At 32.9% G+C, this 19,796-nt stretch overlaps 1 protein-coding gene across 1 annotated transcript; it reads right to left on the bottom strand.

The window, feature by feature from the left end:
- Nucleotides 1-5,918: 5,918 nt before the first annotated feature.
- Nucleotides 5,919-15,646, bottom strand: LOC127857204 (uncharacterized). Its single transcript, XM_052393623.1, has 2 exons — nt 14,962-15,646; nt 5,919-6,955 (listed from the first exon to the last, which is right to left on the bottom strand). The coding sequence occupies exons 1-2, from the start codon at nt 15,644-15,646 to the stop codon at nt 6,927-6,929; spliced, it is 714 nt and encodes a 237-aa protein (XP_052249583.1). The 3' UTR covers nt 5,919-6,926.
- Between the last annotated feature and the right edge of the window lie 4,150 nt (nt 15,647-19,796).

Genomic DNA, 19,796 nt, shown 5'->3' with positions numbered 1-19,796 from the left:
CCATTGAACTACCTTAATCTACCCAAATCTTACCAAATCTACCCAAAATTGACCTAATTCTACAAAAAGCTTAAAAAAATCATGTTTGTGTGACGGGCACTTTTATTTCTAAATGCTTCATCTTAACTCGTGACAATATGTAATTTCCTAATAAAAAAGAACTTAAATAAATATGGGTTACACACCACGTACAAGTTGATTTATTTTCTGACTACTCTGCTACTGAAGTGTGGTCATGCATGCTATCGTTGTAGTATATGTTATTGTCCTTTAGATCAAACTTGATTTACACGTTTTATGTTTATTTGTTTGTTGCCATACTATCCAATTTCAAAAATCAACTCGAACTGCCTGCCTATTCAACTACCTAAATCTACCAAAATCCTCCAAAATCGCCCAAAATATACACATATTTTGTAAAAGTAATTAGTTTAAATCATGTTTGTGTGATGGGCACTATTGTTTTTATTAATGCTTCATCTAACACAATTAATTCTCCCTCTGCTTTTCAAGGCATATGTCACTACTTATGACATGTACCATAAGGGCTTGGGACCTTCTAGCTTTTATATAAGCAAAACACAAACGAATTAATCACTGTGTAATGCTCAATAAAGGCTAGGCAGCATTAAGATGGTTTTTTTTTTATTGTTACTTTCACAGTGGATATTTATAGTCCAAAGCACAGAACCGGAAGATTAAGCTTCTTGTTGTTCTGTCTCCGGAACCCCCGTGCCTGCTCAGCCTCCAGCTTCTTCCTGTAGTGCTTTGTAGAGTACGGCAAGTAAGGTTCTGCTGGGACTGAAATCGACGAAGTCAGTGCCAGGTCAGGGGCGGGAGCAGTCACAAATCGTACTTATGGTGCCGGTGCAACGGGCACCGGCACTTCTTGCTTGGACTTCTGTTGGAAGAATTCGTCTATTACAGCTGCGGTATGGCAACTTCTTGTTGTACTGTCTCCGGAAGTACCACAGGTAAGGTTCTGCTGGGACTGAAATCGACGAAGTCAGTGCCAGGTTAGGGGCGGGAGCAGTCGCAATGCAATGGGCACAGGAAATTTTGGCTTGAAACTTTCGTCCGTCCGTCCCTATTTTCGTTCCTCCGTCCGTCTGTTCGTTCTTCCGTTCGTTTCTTCGTTATGCCGTTTGTACGTTCGTGCGGACGTTTGCTCGTAAGTCCGTTCGTTCGTCCCTTCTTTCGTACGTTTGTTCGTTCGCCCGTCCGTTGGTCCATACTTTTCGTTCGTCAGCCCAGTTCTTCGTTTGTTCGTCCGTTCGATCGTCCGTTACTTCGCGCGTCCGTCCGTTCGTTCCTTCGTTCTGCCGTTCGTACGTCTGTCCTTCGTCCGTCCGTTCGTTCGTTCGCCCGTCAGTCGGTCGATACGGTCATGCGTCCGTTCCATCGTCCGCCCGTTCCTCCGTTCATTCGTCCGTTCTTTCGTTCGTCCGTTCCTTCGTGCGTCCGTTCGTTCCTGCGTTATGCCGTTTGTTCGTCCGTCCGTTCGTTAGACGCTTTCTTAATGCGTTCATTCGTTCGTCTGTCGGCCCGTACGTGCGTCCATTCGTTCTTTCCTTTGTCCGTCCATTCGTTCGTTCGTTCATCCGTGCGTTCCTTCGTTCGTTCCTCCGTGCGTCCGTCCGTTCGTTCCTTCGTTATACCGTTTGTTCGTCCGTCCTTTCGTTCGTCCCTTTCTCAATCCGTTCCTTTGTTCGTTCGTTCGTTCGTCTGTCGGTCCTAACGTTCTTCCGTTCCTTCGTCCGTCCGTCCGTTCGTTCGTTTCTTCGTCCGTCCGTTCGTTCGTTCCTTCTTGCGTCCGTTCCTTCGTTCGTCCGCCCGTTCGTTCGTTCGTCCCTCATTCGTCCGTTCGTCCCTTCTACCGTTCGTCCGTTTGTCCGTTTGTTCGTCCGTCCTTCCGTCCGTTCGTCAATATAAAATAATTAAATAGTGGAATAAACATTATTTTGAGTTAAGGTATCGAATGTCTTTACCGAAGTAGTAGTAGTAGTAATAGTAGTAGTAGTAGTAGTAGTAGTAGTAGTAGTAGTAGTAGTAGTAGTAGTAGTAGTAGTAGTAGTAGTAGTAGTAGCAGTAGTAGTAGTAGTTGCTGTTGTTATTGTAGTAGAAGTTGTTTTTGTTGTACAAGTAATATATGTAGAAGTAGTAGCAGTAGCAGTTGTAATAGTACCTACATGATCCAAGCTGCCGTACACATTTGGATAAACATATTTATCTTTGTTGAATTTGTCATTATTTCCGATATGGTTATTTTATAGTTAACATCATTGTTTTCTTTATATTGATTGTATACGCATTGCACAATTAAAATTAGTACGCCGCCATTCACAGTTTAAAAGTAAACAGCGTTGTTTAGTTATTTTCTTAGTAATAAAAGTATATGTATCAATATTTATAAAACGCTGTTTGATTCTACATTTGTTTAATGATGATTTTACAAAAACGAACCAATGTGTTTTAACAAGCGTTTGATCTGGATGCTTTTCCTGCTTTTACATATCAGATCTATTATTACGTGTAAGCTTTGACAACTGCGTCGAAATATTATGGTATCAAATTTGGCGAAATGCAAAGTTATTTGCAAAATTGAGTTCGTGATCCATTTAAGCAAGTTCAACCACGTGTCTTATTAAACGAAAACTGATCATAGAGATTGTCCTTCTTCCTTTTTAAGAAACAACAATGCATTTTTATATCGTTTCTAAGTATTGGACCGTTAAGTTAAAGAAGTGTTATCGTTTTGAGACATGCCTAAACATCTTTACAAAACAGCCATTAGCCAACACTAATTTGATGGTAGGTGTGCATTTAAACTTTTATAGAAGGATTGTATCGCGTGAATGTGAAACATTTGAACATGATACATGATGACCCTAGAGCTATACTAGACTACCCGTGTACAACAACTCATTAAGCAAACCCCTCACAACGGTTACCTCCGGCATTTCAACATTTGTTAAGAGATGTGAAGTTCATACACTTTTACGGCCTGCTAGGTTATTAATAGTTCAGCATAGAAACTGAAGGTATACCTTATATAAGTATAACTATAAGTTACAATTAACAAATCACTTTCAAAATGGCGATTTGTGATAAACCCGATTTCCGAAGAACCTAGTATAGATATTCGTTATCATAAATCGGCTGCCAATATAAACCAGGTAATGATGGTCGAATAAAACCTGTTTCATATCATTTATATTATTTTTCCGTTTGAGTGTTCAGTACATAAAAGAAGGCCATAATGCCCCCGAAGCATTCACATGGGTACAATATTCACCAATTGTCGTAAACGTTACCTGGTATCCTTGTTTAAATACCACATGTCACAGTGCGATACGAGTTACATTACAGACATCATCTTGTATTTGTCATAACAAATACGAAGTAAAATTTACGTCCTCTGGGACATTACAAAAAAAGAGAAAACAATCAAGTGTGCTTCACCTTGTACTGCGACCTTGACTTTCATCGAGGAGATTTACAGATGCACGCAACACATTGTCTTTTCGTGTGGAAAACTATTTCGAAATTATAGTTTAATACTCAAAGCTAAACAGAGGAACCAAAATGTATTACCGTTGACTTTGAAGTGTGGCCTCGACTTTAAACCGATAAGCAATTGATTTGTATTAGACAATATCTGATCATGGAGTATTTATAGTAAAATCCTCCAAAGCACGTTAAACTTACAGAGCAGACACACACGTGTGTGCGTAATTGACATTCAACTTTCTCCTTAAAATGAGACAGTTGAATCATTGGCAAATTAGCCTAGGACCAATTTTATTAGGCCACGTACGCAATTCTAAAGATTACGCACATAATTTGACTAACATTAACATACGGCTGCGTGCTATCAACTTATGTGGGAATCAATAAAACAATCCACAAGAAAGGTAGGTCCTTTCAATATATGGTTTGTGCTGGATATTGATTATTCAATTGATGACTGCGATAAATAGAATAAATTGTTAATTATAAATAATTACTCGCTTAAGGTCGATTGAATACAAAGGAATCAAGGTGATCTGTTGATATGAATACATATGTCCAGCGCTCAGCATCGTGCTTCGCAAACGTTAAGCTTGTATCGTACGTGCTTTTACTTGGAATTTCAATATCCTTGAAGTTTTCATTATTTCCGTCTAGTGTAATCGGTAACGGGATCTTTATTCACGTACGATACATTATTTAGTTCTTAACAGTTAATTATTCTGTCCATTACGGTCTTAGTGAATGTTGTATTTGTAGTGTTTCATTTTCAATTAGCATTAAATGTTACCATTCTTCATTTTATGTAAATTAGCGTTAAGCGCTAATATTCTATAATCCATAATAGATGTAAATAATCAAGGAAGTCGACAGTGTAAACAGCCCATTTTATTCTCTGTAATATCCGAGAAAACACTGTGTTAATTTATTAAACAAGATAAACATTTGCATGCATAAATATCATTTATGATATATACGTACATATGCAACGATATTGATTTCTAATATATATTAATAAATCACACAGAATATTGTTCAATTTCACTAACAGTTTTCAGGCATTAACATTATTTTGTTAAATCATAAAATAAAGAAATTATTTATTTATGAGAAGACAGTACTATTTGTTTTACTAATATGATACTTATAAAATAGCAATTATCATTAATACACAATATATATTTATTTGGATATTGCGCAGTCAAACAACTTTCCTAAATACTCTACACTGAATGTAGGTGAAACAAATTAAAGTAGTAAACAATAATTTAAGTATGAATATATTTATTTGCAGCAAACAATAATTTAGGTTTGAAAATAAATAAGTATCAACAGCTCACCTGTAATATCCGAGAAAACACTGTGGTGAGTCCCCCGCAGTGTTTTCTTAAATATTCTTCCAGATGCAACTTTCTGAAACCTGATCAGGCTTTTCCTAATACGTTTCTCACGTGATCCTATGTGGTCTCACGTGGTACGCTGATTCACCTACTTTTTTATATTTGTTCGGGTCAAAGTTGTTAACCCTTGGTCATGGAACTTTCCAGAAGTTTCTATTGCTTACGTTTGCGTTCTTGATTTGGTAAACAATTTAGATTGGAATGTGCTATTCTTTGTTAGCTTAGTAAGCTGTTTTCTTATAGTACATCAATATGATAGAGTTTGTAGCTCACCTGGCACAAAAAGTATTCCGGTGTGGTTTTGTGAAAACTGGGCTTATGAACTGCGCAATTCCTTAAGTATTTCTAACAATGTACAATAGTTATTCTAAACAATATGCAATAGTTATTTTAAACAATATGCATTAGTTATTTTAAACAATATGCAATAATTATTTTAAAATTTTGTTAATTGAAATTAATTAAAACTTTATTAATTATGATTAATTAAAATTGTTAAATAAGTTAAAGTGAAAATTTAAATATTACAAATATTTCATAAGATTGCGATTTTAATTGGATTACATCTTCCCCTCCTTCTTTTTAATTAGAATTCCTATTCTAATATATGGGCTGTTTAAATTTAACTGCTGTTTAAACAATCCCAGAACATTTAACTGTAAAATATTAAAGCATGCATACATGAATTTACCATATTTAACAACAATCGAAATAGATGTAATATATAGATAATAGGAAAAGAATTCGTAAACACACTAGGCATTAATCGTAAATGAAAATACAACAACTTTAAATATACACTCCGCCTGAAGTGTCTATAACAAAACAACAAATATAAACAGGGTTTCAATTAAACTATATTAGAGAATTAATACTTAGATCATTATTTGAAACATCAATAAGACAAAGATCAAGTACAACGTAATTGAAATGCACAATAATGACAAAGCAGTCTATATACATGTTAGTATTTGTTGGAAAACAAAATAATTATCAAGTATTATTTATACAATTGAAAAGTTTGTAAGTTAATGTTTAGCATAGGTGACTTTAATAGTCACATTTAGTTATACATTTTTATGTTTAGTATGTTCATTTGGGTTCCAACATATACTGTTTTATTAGTTTCCAGTTGAAACATTTTACAGTATGAAGACATAATTTACAAATTTTGAATCCGTTTTGTATAGTGTCATAGGAACAGAAGATATGATGGGGTGTATGGCAACAAGGGGTTCGACTTAAGAATAAATGAACAAGAGGATCAAGTTTTTTGAATTTTGGACGACAGTGTTTCAGCGAAGCATGACAAACTCGACAATATGTGTTGTCAAAATCGATAGGGATCGATTGGCATTTAAGGGATTGTTTGTAAAGGCGAAAATGTTGAGTCATTAAGTTATTGATTTGTTTAAGATCTGCATTTAAGATGTCTGTAATGGAAAAATTGGATGAGGAGGGAGGTAGAAATTTTGATTGAAGAAATCTTTTGTGGGCTATTATGGATATTTGGGATTTTGAACCGAACCTTAAAATAATTGTTTGGCAGATTTGAAAATTTAGGGGGTGGATTTCATAAAGTAGATGGTCGAGCATTTGAAGATAGAGTATATTTATGTCGAAGTAGTCTATAGCAAAAATTAAGCTTGAAAATGAAATGTTAGGATTATTTAACATGTGGGTAAATAGTAACTTTTTAGTGCGTCTATGGATTTTTCTTAATTTGGGAAAAGTATTTAAAAAGTATTTTATGTGATGCAGTTGATGGTGATCTAAAGGGAGGGAAATGTATAAATTACTAGAAGAGTTGCCATTGTATTTAAATAATAACTTGAAATAATTAGAGAACAATATAAAAAATGAAATGTTAATAACAATATCCATTTTATGAAATTAATGAAATGTAAAATTGACAATAGGGAACCAAAAATGTAACGATAAAATGATATTATATATACAATAGAGTATCAATGAAAATACAAATTTAAGAACACAATTATGAAATACACACTATATTTATATGAATGATGTATTGTCGTGTGCGCCTGAAATGAGAACAGCGAAAGTATAAAAAAAAATTTGAAGTATGTATGTAATGAATAAAATTAAAGTATGTAACGATTGACATCTAATATGAGAAAACATGTAAAATGTAGTATTTAATAATGAAGATTAAATTAAATCATTTCAATAATCTTCAAAGTATTTATAATGGTTAAATGGAAAAAAAAAATGAAATATAACATTGAATAATTGACGTCAGAGTTGAAATCCATGCAAAATTTGACATCAAAGTTGTAACATATTCAAATATGATGATGACAAAGTGATAACTAATGCTATTCCACTAATGCTATTCCATTTTTTTTTTTTTTTTTTTTTTTTTTTTTTTTTTTTTTTTGCAGTTGAAGTTCGCTTATGTACGTTCCTTAATTCCGTTATGGACCAAGAATAGTTCAGTGTGATAGTTTGTGTTGAGCATTTGTCGGAGTTTGATGTACTGATAAATGCCAATTGACAGAGCAGATGGTATTTCCATTATTATATCCCCTGTAGCGTTCCGAAACGAAATTTCCGTAGTGTTAATGAGCAGTTTTGGAAACAATCCAAAGCGTATGCTGTTTATGTTCAGGGTGACAGGTAAGTCAATGATCCATTCTGATCGACAAGAAACCGAACTGACGATGTTGATATCAATACAATTTAAACCATTTGATACATGTAAAATCAAAAGAGTGCCACGTTGTCGTTTGAATATTTGCAATTTGCGAAGGATTGTTATTAGCAAGAGAACGTGAATCATGGCCAGAAAGACAAGAAAATGTTCATATTTCAGAGACTCATTAAGACTGTTGGTAAATTCCTGAAGTGGTGATAGCGTGGTGGGATTGTCGTATTTAAGATGTTGTGCCGCTGTTGGTTTTATTAGTGTAATTGCAGTTAATAGAATGCGAATTTTTCGTGAAAGAAATATCAACATGAGCGTGTTTCCGATTGTGAGTAATATACCTATGATTGAAATTATATCAAAAGTGGATAAACCTGATTCAATTGAGATTTCACCGTTAAGCATTGCTTCTGTTAGGCTATGGTACACAATTTGGTTTTTCTTTGCTCTTTTCACAAAGGTTTGCATGTCAATTTCTAATTTGTGCGACCGAGTTAATATATCATGTGTGTTTTGATCGAAGGTTTTAAATACCGGTAATAATACATTGATTGGATCATTGTACGAAATGTTTTTCATCAATTTATCCAAAACCGTATTATTAAAAAAATTGTTGGAGTAACGGTAAGTTAATTGGATATATTTGGTCGACAGTAGTATCGTTTGTCAAACATTTTGTGAATTGCTCATCAATACGTTGACTTTTTGAGACTAGTTTACATGCACATGGTACATCGATAATGCAGTACTTACAATCATCTATTGTTTTAGAACGATTTACACATTCCAATTTTAAATTTGATTGCATGTATGCAAGTACCTTAGAACTATTTAAAATTCTCAGCTCTGGTTTCAAGACGTTTCTTACTATCTTATATTCACATATATCTTTCGTTTTTGCATTGTCCCCGTGTTTCAAGAGTTCTACGAAACAATTCGTATTGAAATCGATTTCAAATATAATATTATGTTTACATAAAATTGTTGAACCTGCTGTCAAACAGTCTCTCAAGAATGATTCATCAAGAAAAGTGAATAATAGGTTTTTCCCATTATAAATTAAATACCTAGGTTTTGATGTGAATTCATTAGCATCTTTGTTTTTTATATCATTGTCAAGAGGAATTGGAAAGAAATTTAATTCATAAATTTCGTTATCCAAACAGTTTGTCAGTGGAAACAATACCATTATGTATATTGAGTTATTGTTGCGTCCATAAATAAATTCAGCATGATTGTAGTAGAATGCCAATTCAGTGCTGACCAATTTATGAGTCGGATAGTTGATTTTTAACGACGAAGCTATTTCTGTTAACGTTTGGGACATTAGTTCGGGGTTTATTATATGAATCGACAATTTACGATTGCCCAGTGATTCAATTCCTATGGCTAGCCTATCAAACTGTGACCTTATTTTGATCATTTTATCATTTACATCTAGTATTAATTTTTCAGCAGTTGTATGTTTATTTGACATAGATTCCATTTCGTCCACAATTTTATGCCTGACTGCTGAAGCATTCGCAACGAATTCATCGAATAATTTCATATGCTCGTGAACATTAGTTGCAAATGATGCCATTTCGCCGAATTCGTGCGTAAATGTGTTTGTTAAGAGATTAACTCTTTGTGCCAATTTATTTGCATGATCGCGTAATCGATTAAGTTGTGACGTTGTTGCAATGCCAAAAAGAGTTGAACCTAATTGTCCTATAAAGGGAAGTAAGGGTTGTGACTCACGTGTCTTCCGTTTATCTGAGATTGTAGGAATCATGCTACGGAATTTGTGTAACAAAGATTGTATATCATGTTCCATTAAAATCCTTAGAGTGTTGAATTCGACGCTAATGGTACATCCTTTTTCGTAGAAATAAGTGTCTCTACACAATGAATAATTTCTACCGATGTCACTATTGAATTGATAGTCCGGCATATCAAATCGAAAAGTATGCGTCCATTCATTATTCACGAAGTTTATTGTTTTTGGATCTGAGAACTTAACGCCATGGTTCATCAGCAATTGTTCGCTGTGTGCTCCCACAAGTGACAGGAAAAGTATAATGAATCGTGTGACCAACATCTTGCATAAAAGAAAAAAATAACAGTTAATTTGTTTATCATTTTACCGTTTTCTTTTGTGATTTTTCTTTAGAGATTTGTTTATATAAAATTGTTTAATAAGTGCTTCTGATGTGTCTTCGTCATTTGCCCAACTGTTCTTATACTTTTTGTTTGTCCATTTTATCAAATATTGTCTTTGATTATCTTTAATTCTGGTTTTTAAAATTTTGTCAGCTTTGTACCATTTCTTGTTTGAATTTTTTGGTGGAATATCATTTTGATTTATTGTATTTTGTTTGTTAGTTGCCGTTATATTTGGCTGTGTATTGTCGGTAACGGTTTGCGGATTGTTTTGATTTTCTGTGTTATCATTAGTTTCTTTTTCATGGAATTTGAATGTTTGAGATAAATCACGTAAATCCTTTTTATCATGGTATCTTCTTAATCTGTTGATATTAACCGGAACTTTTAATTCTTTGTTTGAATATCGTTCTCTCAAAATATATGTGCCATTTTGTAATATTTTGGTTATGTAATAGGGTTGCTCTGAAAATTTTCGAAACAATTTTCTGGATTTATTTAAAGGTACTTTTTCTTGTTTAATAAAAACAAGATCTCCTAATTTAAATGGACGTATTGCAGTTTTGCGATTGTAAAACTTACGCATAACGTCACGAGAATTATTTATGTTTTCTTGTGTGATATTCCATATAAGTTTAAATCTTTGTTTCAATTCCTCAACATAAGTGTTTATTGAAGGGTTGGTATTAATTGGTGGAAATAATTCGGAAGTGATGGGTTTATTCATATGTCGGCCGAAAAGAATGTAGTACGGAGAGTATTGTGTCGTTTTCGGACATACTGTTGAATTATAGGCTAATTGGACACTGGAAAGCTTATCAGGCCAATCGCTTTCGTCTTTTAACGATGTATGTAGTATTGAGAGTAATGTAGAGTGTACCCGTTCTACCATTCCGTTACTCATTGGGTGATAAGATGAAGTTCGATGCCTCTTTATTTGAAAGAATTTATAAAGAACATCCATTATACCACTTAAGAAGTTTTGTCCTCGGTCAGATGTGATACGTTTGGGCGGTCCAAATATTGCAAATACTTTATGATAAAGTTGTTCTGCGATTTCAATAGTGTTTTGCGTTTTAAATGGTATAAATAGTGCGAATTTTGAAAATGCGCATATAACGCTTAAAACATATTTATATTCTTTGCTCTGTTTTGCTACCGTAACAATGTCGATGTGTAACATGTCAAATGGTGCGCTTGCAATAAAAGGTTCTTGTAATGGATATGGTTTATAATTGTGATCTCTTTTAAATATTTGACAGTTTTTACAAGATTGAACATAATCTTTAACTGCTTGATACATTTTTGGAAAGTAATAAAAAGTTTTGAGGGTTGCAAACATTCTATCAACACCACAGTGACCGTTTAAATCATGAAAACTGTAAAGTATTTCACTTCTTAATGACTCAGGTAAAGCTAATTGTTTAATTAAAGTTTTTTCAGTTTGATGTTTCTTAGATCTTGGTTCGTAAAAATGAAATAGAACATTGTCAACTATTTCGTATTGGGTGCTTATATATGGAATTCGTTTTGCTGAGTCTTTATCATCAGGTAAATGACCGTTCTTTAAAAATGCATAAATGTCGCCGAAGTCTTTTGATGTAGCTTGTAAGTTTATAATGTCTAGTTGATTAGTTGTTAAGTGCGCGTGTTGTTTGCGGTCATTGACTGTCTGGAGTTGTGAACCAGGTATGTGATCATTATCTGAGATAACACTGTTGTCAGGTGGAATGGTGCTAAGTTGATTGTCAGCAGAGATAATTGGTTGATGATTGGTGGGTGTTGTGTTGATTGTTTGTTTTCGCATTTTTCTTGTGAGAATGTTAACCTGGGAGCAATGATTATTTTGCGTTACTTGTATTGGTGCCAAGGTTTGTGGAGGTGTTAAAGGTGCGTTATTGTTGGAAAGTGTATGTATGTTTTCCTTGGATTTAACGTGGGTGTCTGATTTAGAATAGTTAATTCTACTAAGGTAATCGCTCGGATTTGTCTTGCCAGTTTTATAAATGATTTCATGATCATAATTTTCTAGTTCTAAAGCCCATCTATATAGTCTGTCATTTGAGTGTTTTGCTGTATGCAAAAATGTTAAAGCTTTATTGTCTGTTATAATTTTGACATGTATATTTGATATATAGACTCTACATTCTTTCAAAGCGTAAATGATTGCTAATAATTCCAGTTCACAACTACTGTAACGTTTTTCGTTATCTTTTAAAGCACGACCCCCATATAAAATAACATGATGACGGTTTGGAGAATCTTCCTGACATAAAATGAATCCTACTGCGGAGGTACTAGCATCTGTATAAATAGTGAATTCTTGATTAAAATCTGGTAATCGTAAAATTGGTTTTGCCATTAATGCCCGTTTTAAATAATTAAAACTTTTGTCATGTTCCTCGGTCCATTTGAATATGGTATCTTTCTTAAGTAATCTATTTAACGGGGCGACAATGTGTGAGTAGTCTTTTATAAACCGTTTTAAGAAATTTGTCATGCCTAAAAAACTCTTTAATCCTTTTTGATTATTAGGAATTTGGAATTCGTTAATTATTTTCAATTTGTCAGGGTCCATTTGAATAGTGTTTCCTTCAAATACTGTGCCTAGAAATGTTATTCGTTTTTGTGCGAAATGACTCTTTTTAAGATTTATTACTAAACCAGCTTCTTTTAGTTTATGTAAAAATTGAGAAAGTTCTTTGATGTGGGTTTCAATATTGTCACTCATAAGTATACAGTCATCCAGAAAAAATAGAAGGTTTTTGAAATTGAATTCTCCTAATATTTTTGAAAGATACAATGACCAATAAAAGGGACTATTACATAACCCATAAGGAAGTACGTTAAATTGAAAACATCGTCCTGTTGGTGAATTAAATGCAGTATACTTTTTAGAATTTTCGGCCATGGGCAGATTAAGAAATGCTTGTTTTATGTCTATTTTAGTAAAGATAGTTGGCTTTTTCTCTGCGATCATATTTTGAACATCTACAATTGTAGGCATTTGATAATACATTTTCTTCGAAATTTTATTTAACAGTCGGTAATCAATGCATAACCTATATAATTGTTTATTTTCTTGTTGGTTTTCTGGTGAAATATCATCTGAATGTGTATGTTTTTTAACTAATACAATAGGGCTACTCCAAATTGAAGTTGATGGTGAAATTATATTTTTATCTAGCATTTTCTCTAATTCATCTTCAATGATTTGTCTCGTTTTGGGGTTTACCGGATATGGTCTTGAACGTATAGGTATAGCATTCGGTATCAATTCGATGGAACATTCACAATTTTTAACAGCGCCGACATCTGTTTCTGAATCACTAAAAATATCTTGATATTGCTTTAAGAGATCGAACAGTTGCTGATTATTCGCAAATTCTTTTCCTATTTTATTATGTAATATTTGTTCTTTTTCGGTTGTCGTCTTAACGTTTCCACTTTCGTTACATTTATCTAAATTATTAATGTCATATATTTCGTTTTCATTTAAAATATGTATTGAAGCTAAAATATCATATTTATTTATCATTTTTTCTGTATCCGAGTTATTGTAAATTGGAAATTGTATAGTTTTATTTTTGTTGTCTGTAATATATAAATCAAGTTCCATGATATTTGTTTCATCCATAATATGTAAATCTTTATTCAAAAAACATTCTTTTAATTGAACAGGTATTTTCTGAAATGAATGAGGTTTAAGTCTTATCTTTTTATTAGCTTGGATACAGTGAATTTCATTTGTTATAAAATTGGTTTTGCATGTAATATTATCTTTATTTATTTCAAGAGTATTAGTCTCAAAATTTAATTTTGCCTCGTATTGCGAAAAGAAGTCTACTCCTAGTATTGCATTATTCGTTAAGCCTTGTACTATGTAAAACGGGTGCTCAAAGCGCGTGTTGCCAATTAGCATTGGGAGGTTAATGACCCCTTCTACATTGTACGAATTATCAGAAATGGCGGTCTTGACATGGAGATTAGATGGTAGGCATTCGTTTCGCGAAATGTTTGTGGATGCGAAGAATGATTTGCTGATTACTGACATACTACTGCCCGAATCCAAAAGAATGTTTGTTGGGACATCTGCAATTGTTCCTGGTAAAGAATTATGAAAAAATGTGGATACTACCTTTAAAGCTAATATTTTACGTTTAGATTTAATACTTTGTTTTTGTTTATTTTGAGTTGTATGCGTACTTTTGTTAATTAAACCCTTTTTATTTATTTGCTCGTGTTTTACTTGGAATTTTGAATAATTTGCGTTGTTAAAATGGTACCTACTGCTCTGTCTTTTCCATCATTTTTTAGTTCGAAAACACATTGATTGGAAGTGATTGAATTGTTGGCAATTGTTGCATCGTTTATTGAATGCAAAACAGTTTCTACCCCCCCTACAAGAATCGTATCCGCATTTGGGGCAAATTTGGTTTTGTGCATTTTGTCTGTGTACTTGTAAACGTGGGTTAGATACGGATCTATCGACTATTCGCGGTCTTTGATAGTCTAACGGTACTGACATCCTATAATTTTGGTTTTGTCGTGGTTGAAATTGTTGATAACGGCTGTAAGGAACAGATGGCATTTGATTTGGAAACATATGTTGTTGAGCGTAAGAATTTTCTACCGGTATATTTGGTATTGGGGTTGACTGTAAAGCATTAATTTCCTTAATTTTGATGTCCGCTTTTAAGGTTTTAATCTCTTCCAATAACGTTTGAAATTTTGTGTCAATAGCATTGACTGAAAATGACGTGGTCATGTCACAGAGTTTACAGTATTTGGCCAGTTCTGACAGAGATTCTGGCTGTCTTAAAATAACATCTTTCTTAATACTGTCTCTTAATCCATTGACAAGCAAGCTTACGAGAACTTTTTCTTCTAAGCCTTGTACATCAGTAGAAATTTTTAATGCTCTCGAGATATAATCATCACATGATTCATTTTCTCTTTGTTTAATAGCAATTAGATGATAATCTAATTCTTTAGTCTGAAATCGTTTAGCAAGTGCTTTGGTGAGTTCTTGATAATTAGATTTAATATCTTCGGTTAGATTATTGTAAAAATTCTCTGCATTGTCGGACAGGTAAAATGGAAGAACATTAGCGTACTCACCCCTATCAATGTTATTCATGCTACAAAATTTCTGAAATTTTGCCAGAAACGCTGGTAAACTATCATAGTCTCTGCCTGTAAAGCATGCTAACTTAATTATGTTTGGCTTAAACATTGTACCTCTTGGGTCTGAAGTCTGTGCGGTATGGGAGTTTCTCGCCGGTCGTTCCCCGTCTGCTGGAGGGTGGCCAGGTGCGGAAGGCGTCTGCCTACGTAAGTTAATATTGTCACTATTAGCACTTTGCGATGGAAAATTAGCACTATTAACACTAGGTGATGGGGTATTTAAGAAAAAGTTAGGTCTCTGCGAAATAACACTGGAAATTGGATCCTGTAGTCGTTCGTCGGGAAGGCACTGAAAATTACCATATGGCGGTGGTACTGGGTCGTACCGGAAATTGGATAATGGCTCGAGCAGCGATTCCTTCGGTGGGTCCTGCGTTAATGGCTGGAGTGTTGTTTCTTGGGTTTCTTCGGTGTCTGATGCATCGGATTGTAATGGGTGACTTTGAAATGGGCTGTCATGTATTGTTACTCTTCTGATTGTTTTGATAGAATTTAATTGTTTATGAAAATCTGAACGTAATTGTTTTTTACGACGTTTTTCACTTGCAACAAAATCTTCGGGAGTTTGTAAATAAGGTTTTGACTCACTTGATGATTTTGGAGTGTCTTGTTTTGATATGGTAGTTGATGGGTGAAGTGGTTGCTCCGGAACTGTCGACTCGTCAGGTGGGGATGTTGGCGGCGTCAACTGTGGCGGTAGAGTGGCTGATAGGCGAGAACGTAAATTGTAGTGAGACATCTTGAAACATTTCTGACGATTTTTGTTGTGGAAAATGTTATTGTAAAGGAATTAAACTTTAGAACCTATTCTCCACCAGATATCGTACGTATTTTTACTTGGAATTTCAATATCCTTGAAGTTTTCATTATTTCCGTCTAGTGTAATCGGTAACGGGATCTTTATTCACGTACGATACATTATTTAGTTCTTAACAGTTAATTATTCTGTCCATTACGGTCTTAGTGAATGTTGTATTTGTAGTGTTTCATTTTCAATTAGCATTAAATGTTACCATTCTTCATTTTATGTAAATTAGCGTTAAGCGCTAATATTCTATAATCCATAATAGATGTAAATAATCAAGGAAGTCGACAGTGTAAACAGCCCATTTTATTCTCTGTAATATCCGAGAAAACACTGTGTTAATTTATTAAACAAGATAAACATTTGCATGCATAAATATCATTTATGATATATACGTACATATGCAACGATATTGATTTCTAATATATATTAATAAATCACACAGAATATTGTTCAATTTCACTAACAGTTTTCAGGCATTAACATTATTTTGTTAAATCATAAAATAAAGAAATTATTTATTTATGAGAAGACAGTACTATTTGTTTTACTAATATGATACTTATAAAATAGCAATTATCATTAATACACAATATATATTTATTTGGATATTGCGCAGTCAAACAACTTTCCTAAATACTCTACACTGAATGTAGGTGAAACAAATTAAAGTAGTAAACAATAATTTAAGTATGAATATATTTATTTGCAGCAAACAATAATTTAGGTTTGAAAATAAATAAGTATCAACAGCTCACCTGTAATATCCGAGAAAACACTGTGGTGAGTCCCCCGCAGTGTTTTCTTAAATATTCTTCCAGATGCAACTTTCTGAAACCTGATCAGGCTTTTCCTAATACGTTTCTCACGTGATCCTATGTGGTCTCACGTGGTACGCTGATTCACCTACTTTTTATATTTGTTCGGGTCAAAGTTGTTAACCCTTGGTCATGGAACTTTCCAGAAGTTTCTATTGCTTACGTTTGCGTTCTTGATTTGGTAAACAATTTAGATTGGAATGTGCTATTCTTTGTTAGCTTAGTAAGCTGTTTTCTTATAGTACATCAATATGATAGAGTTTGTAGCTCACCTGGCACAAAAAGTATTCCGGTGTGGTTTTGTGAAAACTGGGCTTATGAACTGCGCAATTCCTTAAGTATTTCTAACAATGTACAATAGTTATTCTAAACAATATGCAATAGTTATTTTAAACAATATGCATTAGTTATTTTAAACAATATGCAATAATTATTTTAAAATTTTGTTAATTGAAATTAATTAAAACTTTATTAATTATGATTAATTAAAATTGTTAAATAAGTTAAAGTGAAAATTTAAATATTACAAATATTTCATAAGATTGCGATTTTAATTGGATTACACTTGTTATCACTCTAGAGCCCACATGTGCTTGTGAAACTTGTGTTTGAATCTGAGTCATGTTGCGTAACAAAATCAGTTCGCAAGGTGAAATCTGAGACAGGCCTATTTACCAAAACACTCAATCCTAAATACCACACACGTTGTATATTCTTTTTTTGTAATTTGTTTATCGTGGACGACTTAAAATGTGCCCTCCATCTGTTATTCATGTTTGTCAGTTCGTCCATTATCTAGTTATACATAAATACGTATTCAAGTCACTTTGTTGCAACTTGGTATACATTGTGAACTTATTCGTCTTTGATTTTTACCGATGGTTGAGGTAAAATTCACAGTAAATAATACAAAAGCAAAACTGAGTAAATGCCAACAGCTTAAAAACGTGCATTAGAGAGTGTCGTGAAACTTGGCGCTTTGGGCTATTTATTTCAATCTTCCATAAAAACTGATTCAAGCAACCCATCAAACCTTTCACAACCCCAATTCGTAAAATTACATAGTAAATTGTAAATAATATATTGTAGAAAAACGCACCATATACGGCAATACTATTCACTTGTAAAACTGGTATGATCAAATTTCTCAAAATATGTTTACATGACCATGCGTATTCTTTGTCTTGTTACAACCGGTTTTACTTATTACATCAGTATTTTTTATTATTGTAAAAACTGAATTCGGTCAGATAAAAGTTTGAGAGCTGTTCGTGGAATGTGATTACGTAAAATTACGTAGTCCACAATAACAAGAAACAATTCGTTTAAAATAAACTACCTTTAACTTCATAAGTCTTAAATATGCGAAAACATATCGAATGTATGACCTTAGTTTTAATTTACTAGCGCTGTTCGTGGAATGTAATTATATCAGGAGGATGTCTCCAAAATGTAGGCCGTAGTAAAATATCATGCAACAAAGGAAATCTCAATACCAAGAATTCATATTTAAATAAGGGTTTATGTCTTATATTAGGCACAATATCGACATGAGAAAAATGTATTTTCCATTACATCTCTTCCAAATACTACTTTTAACCCGGTTAGCTAAAGGCATGATACGTTCTTCATATTTGTTTACAACGTTAATAGGACCAATGTAAGAAAATGAAAAAAACAAACTGAGTGAAAAACAACACCATTAATTTAATTAAATAATGCGGAATTAATAACAAGTTAAAAAAAAAGATAAAGAGCATACGACTGTGTTTGTATGTAGATTATGTAGAACTTTTAAAGTAAACCTATTTTGTTATTTTAATTGTTAAACAATTGCAATAACAATATACTCAATAGAACACAAATTATTTCGAAACCTATCGTCTCATTGAAAATTGAAACAGTAAGGGGAACACATACTTTACGGATTTAAAGTTTTTGTTTGAAATTCTAAATTGAAACTATTTTCCTACAAGAGATCGAAAGTAAGGTTTTTTGCGCGACTTTGCTTTAAGTTTGTTGAATGGGCATGCATGAAGTATAAACTTTTCTTTTTTGAATAGAGGTCGGACGTCTTGTGAATTTTTAAAAACTTTACTTCTTTGATGGCTTTATATAATAGTCGATTATAGACTTGACCCATGTACATATATAACGAGCAATACAAAGCTACAATAACTTATTTTAATAGAAGTAAGTTTTAACGATGTGGAATTCATTTGTTAGTCAATAATTGTTAATGTTTATAAGTATGTAATTAAATAGTCTCTTATGAATCATATTATGATTGGTCGCAAATATGAAACTGTGCTTTTACATGTATTTTAATTGTATATGTATTGCGAATGAGACTCTAATAATACATTGAATTGAACATGTATTGAATTGTTATAACAAATCGTCAATCTTTTATAATTCCAGTTAGTTAGACATGCCTGTTCTTTTTTACAGCAATATTTATGTTACAAGTATATCAACTGGACATAGAGGACGAATTACATTTTCTGTTTGTCCATGCTAACGTTTACCACGACACAAATACATTAAATGTATTTATTACACTAATCCATTTGTTGTTAAGTTTCATAGATTGTTGACATCAAATTGTATCCTTAAATATGAACAGAAACTTAACAATACGAACTTCTATTATAAATACCAATTATTTAAAATAATAGTTTTCTCTACTTCCTTTGAAATTAGTCAATGTACCACATTCCAGTCACAACATAGGAATGTTGAGCTTACGTGAGCTTATAGTCTTACAGGGCAATTATTATGTTTATTCATCTTTATCACAGTAATTTATTAAACCTTGCAAATTGAGAACAATAAAAAGTGTGCCGTAACCCACATATCTTCTATTTAAGTTTATATTTAAACTATTCTTACATGTTATCAAATTAACTCATTTTCTAACATAAACCGTATACAAAGAATTTTATGGATGAAATAAGATATGAAAATTTTAGCAAAATATGAAATTACGATAGCATTAAAGTGCGAAACACATAAACTGTGCAGTGTCTTTCAATGAAAACTTATATACGCTTGTGTAATAAAAACTAAACATACGTTTTTGTATCATAACAGCTGTTATATTCTTCATCAGTGAAAAGTTTATTCAATTTGCGGTTTTGCTATTCACAAAGCTTGTAGGGAGCACAAATATTGAAGGTCGTTCGCTAAACACTATGTAAATTCGTTTATGCATTCCCCACTACTATCATGCTTTCAATTTTATCAATAAAACCATTCATACAAAA

This window comes from Dreissena polymorpha, chromosome 1 (assembly GCF_020536995.1).
Source record: "Dreissena polymorpha isolate Duluth1 chromosome 1, UMN_Dpol_1.0, whole genome shotgun sequence".
In the NCBI taxonomy this organism is placed as follows: Eukaryota; Metazoa; Mollusca; class Bivalvia; order Myida; family Dreissenidae; genus Dreissena; species Dreissena polymorpha.
This window is presented reverse-complemented; position numbering and strand designations above follow the sequence as displayed.